This window comes from Charadrius vociferus, unplaced genomic scaffold (assembly GCF_000708025.1).
Source record: "Charadrius vociferus isolate BGI_N301 unplaced genomic scaffold, ASM70802v2 scaffold512, whole genome shotgun sequence".
In the NCBI taxonomy this organism is placed as follows: Eukaryota; Metazoa; Chordata; class Aves; order Charadriiformes; family Charadriidae; genus Charadrius; species Charadrius vociferus.
Window position 1 is genome coordinate 910,081 of NW_009647050.1, and position 5,913 is coordinate 915,993.

Sequence of the window (5,913 nt, forward strand, 5' to 3'; positions counted from 1 at the left end):
GGTGGATGGGGCGGGGTTGGGGCGGGAGGAGGCAATGCTGATAGCTGAGGCCTCGGCTCCCTCCCTGCCCTCACAGCAGCTCCCTCCCACTCTCTGATGTGAGCTCCTGCCACTGCTTCAGGATTCCCAAAACCCAGCTCACCCCTGGCCTCGGGGCTGATCATGCATGCCTGGCCGGGATGGGATGGCTCCGTGAGGAGAGCGGGGCTGCAGGAGAGGCTGTGGGGCGGGCAGGGTGTTGGGTGCCCCCGGCCGTGGGGAAACGGCTGAGACATCCCTCATCTCCCTGCAGGGGTCCGGCACACAGGAAGGCCGGGTGGCCATGGCAGCAGAGATGGTGCTGAACCACCGGGTGCCCCACAAGGCGCTGAGCGAGGCTGACCTGGAGGAGGTGGCACAGCGGAAACCTCCTGCCAAGCCCTCGCTGCACAGCTGTCTCCGCAAGATCAGGTAGGACTGCGCCGGCTGGAGAGATGTGCCTAGACCTCGCCAGGCACCGTGCGCCCCAGCCCTGCTGCCTGGCTCTGGCTGTCTCAGTTCCTGGGGTAGACACGGAGCAGACCTGGAGTTGGTTCCCTCTACCCCAAACGCTGTTGTTCCTACTCTGTCCTGCTGCCTGGAGGGACAACTGGCTCCAGCAGATGGAGCTGGGGGTCTGGCAGGACACTTTGCTTCCCATGGCCACCCCCGCTGATGTCCCCAAGCCCTCATGCTTGTGCTCAGCCCTGGCTCCCGCTCCTTCCCTGCCAGATGCTCGGCCTCCACCGCCAAGTCCCTGCTCTTCCGGTTCCTGCCCTTCCTGAGCTGGCTGCCCCGCTACCCGGTCAAGGACTGGCTCCTGGGGGACATCATCTCGGGCTTCAGCGTGGGCATCATGCACCTGCCCCAGGGTGAGCGATGCCATGCCCAGGCTGCCAGGGGCTCCCAACAGGTTGGGGGACCAGGGCTTGGCCATTTGTGACGTGTGTCCCTGCTCCACTATGTCCAGGGCTTGCCTACGCACTGCTGGCTGGAGTGCCGCCCGTCACTGGTCTCTACTCCTCCTTTTACCCCGTCTTCCTCTACTTCTTCTTCGGGACGTCCAGGCACAACTCTGTGGGTGAGCTGAGGGACCATGTGCTCCCACGGGGATGGTGGGGAGGGAGTGAGGATGAGGGGCGAGCCTTCATCCCACAGCACAGCATTGCCACATCAACGAGGGGGGGGACCTTTCTTCCCTTTACTTCGCCCCCACCAAGAAGGTGGTTGGCCATACCAGAGCCAAAGCACAGTGGGTGCACTTGGAGCCCAGCCCAATGGGACAGGTGACTGTGGACCTCAGAGAGGTCCTGGTGCTGACCTTGGGCTGCCCACACCCTGCCTGTCCCCAGGGCCCTTCGCTGTCATCTCTGTCATGATCGGGAGCCTGACGGAGTCCCTGCTGCCCAGTGAGAACTTCATGGAGTCCGTCAATGGCAGCAACTTGACAGTCAATGAGCAATTGCGGGACGCTGCCAGGGTGGAGCTGGTGGCCACCATCACTGTCCTGACAGGTGTCTTCCAGGTAAGGGGCCCCAGCCTAGCCTGGCAGAGCACAGGGGGCCGTGGTGACCCAGTGCCACAAGCTGTGGCTTCTGCCACCTCTCTTTCCAGGTGGCCCTGGGCCTACTGCAGTTCGGATTTGTTGTGACCTACCTCTCAGAACCACTGGTGCGTGGCTACATCACCGCTGCCTCCATGCATGTCCTCGTCTCCCAGCTCAAGAATGTCTTCGGGGTGACCCTAAGCAAGCACTCAGGGCCACTCTCACTCTTCACGGTGAGTGGGGGCTCGCTGCTGCCCAGGTGCTGAGGCACTCACCTGGAGGGTACATAGAGACCCCCCAAAATCTTCCAGGGAGGCATCTGCTTTCCTGAGCCTGTTGCCTCCTCCTGTGTCCTCTAGACCTTCATTGAGATCTGCCAGAAGCTGCCAGAGACAAACGTGGGCACCCTGGTGACGGCCATCATTGCCATGGTGGTTATCTTCATTGTGAAAGAGCTCAACCACAAGTTTGCTGCCAAGCTGCCCATGCCCATCCCCATCGAGCTTATCACGGTACACAGAGCTGCCCCAGCTCCCTGTGGGCACGCAGCCATGGGTGGCTCTGTCACCTCCAGGGTGGGAAGGGGTGGGGTGGGATAGGGTACCTTGGTGAGCGTAGCTCCAGGGCATGCATCCCCTCCTCCTCCTCCATCATGGTCCTTGCACAGGAAGGCCCTGCCTCACTCCAGCCATCCTCCCCTAGATCATCGTCTCCACTGGCATCTCCTACGGCGTCAACCTGAATGCCAAGTTTGGCATCTCCGTGGTGGGCAACATCCCCAGTGGGTGAGTAGGGCTGGGAGGTGGGGGGGGCTGAGCCAGGGCACCGCACCACCCATAGGACCCCCCTTTTGAGCCCCGTCTCCCTGTCTTGGCTGTAGGTTGAAGCCGCCTGTGGTGCCTAACGTCAGCTACTTTGGGCAGGTGGTGGGCAACGCCTTCGCCATTGCCGTAGTGGGCTATGCCATCTGCATCTCCCTGGGCAAGATCTTTGCCCTGAAGCACGGCTACAAAGTGGACAGCAACCAGGTGATGCTCCGACGCACAGGGCCCCTTCCCCAGGTGAAACCCAAGCTTGTACTTCTTGCAGCCAGGGGAAGGCATGGTGCTGCCCCACTGCTGCTCTGTCCCTGCAGGAGCTGATCGCGCTGGGCCTCTGCAACTTCCTGGGTGGCTTCTTCCAGTGTTTCGCCATCAGCTGCTCCATGTCGCGGAGCCTGGTACAGGAGAGTACGGGGGGCAACAGCCAGGTGGGTCTGGGCAGCGCTGCCTCCCTCTGCAGGGCTGGAGTCGGGGCAAGGAGCGCAGCGCGTGGTGGAAGACTCACCCCTTGCCTCCTGCTCTCCTTCCCCTCAGGTAGCTGGTGTCATTGCATCCCTGGTCATCCTGGTGACCATCCTGAAGATCGGAGAGCTCTTCCGGGACTTGCCCAAGGTACATCTGGTCCCACAGCCTCTGTGCCATGTCTCACCCCTGTGCCCATTCCACAGCAAGGTGGTGTGGTAGGGGAATAGCCAAGGCACCCCCCCAGAACCACCCTCTGCATCCCCATAGCTGTAGGGACTTCTCTCCTAGGCCATCTTGTCTGCCATCATCATCATCAACCTCCACGGCATGTTCAAACAGTTTAAAGACATCTGCACGCTCTGGAAGTCCAACCGGGTGGACCTGGTAAGGTGCCGACCGGTCCCGGGGCTTTGCTCTTGTCCCTGGAGAGGGTTTTTCCACCCTCCCTGAGGCTTGCAGGTGACAGCGGGGAGGCTGTGCTGCAGCTGATGGTATCCCCTCTCCAGATGGTCTGGGTTGTGACATTCGTGGCCACCCTCATGCTGAACTTGGACATTGGTCTTGGGGCCTCGGTGGCCTTCGGGCTGCTCACCGTCATCTTCCGCACCCAGCTGTGAGTACCACAGGGCTGGGGCTGGTGCCGTGCCCCGAGGGCAGGGGAAGCCCGTGGTGACCTCAGATCCTTGCTCTGCTCTCTGCAGCCCCCACTACTCCATCCTGGGACGCATCTCCGACACCGATGTCTACAGGGATGTGGCTGAATACCAGATGGTAACAGCACCAGGGGGCAGGAGAAGAGCTGCCTGCAATTTTGGGGGGGGGTGGGGGTGGGTAGGGGTGGTTCAAAACACCCTCAGAGATTGTTCGCTGGGGAAATTTAGGGGTGGAATTTTGGGGAGCCAGGGGCATTTTGGGGAAAGGAGGGAAGGGGAGCAGGAGGCTCCATCCCTGGGGTAGCATCCTCCCCGTCTGCCCCCAGGCACAGGAGGTCCCCGGTGTGAAGATCTTCCGCTCCTCCTCCACCCTCTATTTTGCCAATGTGGAGCTGTATGCTGAGGCCCTGAAGAAGAAGGTAGGAGAGCTGCCAGACCCCCTGGTATTCTCTGTGCCCCCCACCTGCCTGCTCCAAGCTGGCGGTGGGGTGCCCGGGGACATAGTGCTGCGTTGTTTTGCAGAGTGGCATCGACGTGGACCGCCTGATCAAGAAGAAGAAGAAGGCTCTCAAGAAGCTGAAGAAACAGCAGAAAAAAGCAGAGAAGGAGAAGGCAAAGAGGAAAAAGGTGCTTCCCTGTTGTAAAGCACCTGTCCGGTGCCACCCTGCACTGTCTCCCTGCCTAGCCCTGGCCCTCCTGCCCATGCATTTGCCTCCTGGCTTGGTGGGCCATGGCATTCACGGTTCATTCTGGGGAACTGGGTTAGAAGAGAAACTGGGGCAGAGCTGGGCCACGGCATCACACCCAAGGGCAGTGGGGAAAGCCAGCCTGTTAATGATTAGGTGGTGGACCCAGTGAGTCATTAGCCATTTGGTGAGTTAATCAAACTTAAGAGTGAGAGCAAAGGCTGACCTGGTGCCAGCTAATGAGCCTGGCTCTGGAGAGGGTCAATGGGGAGAGGGGTGGGTCTCAACGCATCCAGGAAGAGCCCAAAAGTAGGTGAAGGTGCAAGGGAGGCACCCGCTCCCAGGGCCACCCACTGCCCATGCCCTAGCGCAGCCCCAAGCCCCACTGCTCTGCAGGGCAAGGGGAGCCCGGGGGGGGGCACTGCCCAGCCAGGGGTGCCTGCAGCCCCCATGCAGTGAGGTCGGGTCTCCTCCCCAGGCTGCAGAGGATGGGCTTAACGGTCCAGGAGTGTCAGTGATCGAGCTGAGCGGGGCAGAGGACAGCGCGCCCCCCGAGCCCACCCTGCGCACCCTGGGGCTGCCCCAGCCCAGCTTCCACGCTGTCATCTTGGACTTCAGCCCTGTCAGCTTCATGGACACTGTCTCCATCAAGATCCTGAAGAACGTAAGGGGCTGGGGGAGCAGGCGGGCCAGCAGCCTTGCTGGGGTCAATCCCCCGGGTCCTGCGGGGTGGCCTCATGGCTGCTGCCTGTCCCTCTTCCTGGGCCAAACATGGTTTCTGCCATTTGCAGATCTTCAGGGATTTCCGTGAGATAGAAGTGGATGTCTTCGTTGCCTGCTGCTCAGGTGAGGTGGCTCTGCAGAACCATCAGCCCCTGCTGAGCATGCCCACCCCTTCAGGACGCAGCTGCTAGCCTGGGGCCCCGCTGCCCTCCATGGTGTTCCCATCCCCTGGGCTTCCTTAGGGGACAGGTGCTGCAGGTTGTCCCAGGGACCCAGACTGAGCCCCGCAGCCCCTGGCAAGGCAGTTGGATCCCTGGTGATGGCCTCCATGCCCCTGCAGCGCAGGGGGAGGGAGGCTGCTCTGTGGGAGGGGTGGCGGGTTCAGCTGGGTGCTATAGCTTCTGATGTTTCTCCCTCCACACAGTGACTGTCCTTGCCCAGCTGGAGCGGGGCAACTTCTTCAGCTCAGCCATCACCAAGCACTGCTTCTTCCCCTCGGTGCACGACGCCGTGGTCCATATCAGCGAGGGGCCGCGCCAGGCCTCAGTAAGCACCCAGCCTCACCGTCCCCACCATTGTGAAGGGGAGGTTGAGGGGGGGGCAGTCGAACTGACCCATCTCTGTCTGTCCCCCTTAGGTGGACCACAGCACCAGAATGTAGCCCCATGAGAGGAAGACATCTCCTTGACGAGCTGGGCAAGCAAAGGGGGCTTTGCTGCCCTGATGGCACCAACTCACCCACCCTAGGGCCCGGGGGCCTTGTACCCCCACCAGCCCCTCAGGACTCTCGAGAGCCAGGGCCGTGCCCTGGCCGTGAGCTCCCCATGCGACCGAGCTGCTGCGGACCATCACACGGAGGGGCCCGCCGGGAGCCCCCGCTCAGCCCCACCATGGGCCCATCCCACCAGGCCGGGCCCTGGTTTGGGGGGTGGCAGAGGGACCCCTGGACCCAGCTGAGGGGGGCCCGCTCCCGGCAGCACAGTTAGCATCGCGGATAAACC

The 5,913-nt window shown here is 62.1% G+C and overlaps 1 protein-coding gene across 1 annotated transcript in view; it reads left to right on the forward strand.

Moving 5' to 3' along the window:
* The window catches only part of CELSR3 (cadherin, EGF LAG seven-pass G-type receptor 3), a 43,952-nt gene extending 38,379 nt beyond the window's left edge, over nt 1-5,573 (forward strand). Inside the window, 19 exon segments of the mRNA XM_009895751.1 lie at nt 293-450; nt 751-890; nt 989-1,099; nt 1,326-1,543; nt 1,633-1,797; nt 1,924-2,076; nt 2,267-2,349; nt 2,445-2,592; nt 2,700-2,813; nt 2,920-2,997; nt 3,139-3,234; nt 3,357-3,463; nt 3,552-3,621; nt 3,830-3,922; nt 4,026-4,187; nt 4,668-4,853; nt 4,981-5,035; nt 5,337-5,458; nt 5,550-5,573. Of these exon segments, the coding sequence (XP_009894053.1) occupies nt 293-450; nt 751-890; nt 989-1,099; nt 1,326-1,543; nt 1,633-1,797; nt 1,924-2,076; nt 2,267-2,349; nt 2,445-2,592; nt 2,700-2,813; nt 2,920-2,997; nt 3,139-3,234; nt 3,357-3,463; nt 3,552-3,621; nt 3,830-3,922; nt 4,026-4,187; nt 4,668-4,853; nt 4,981-5,035; nt 5,337-5,458; nt 5,550-5,573 (2,283 nt within the window).
* Nucleotides 5,574-5,913: the final 340 nt, after the last annotated feature.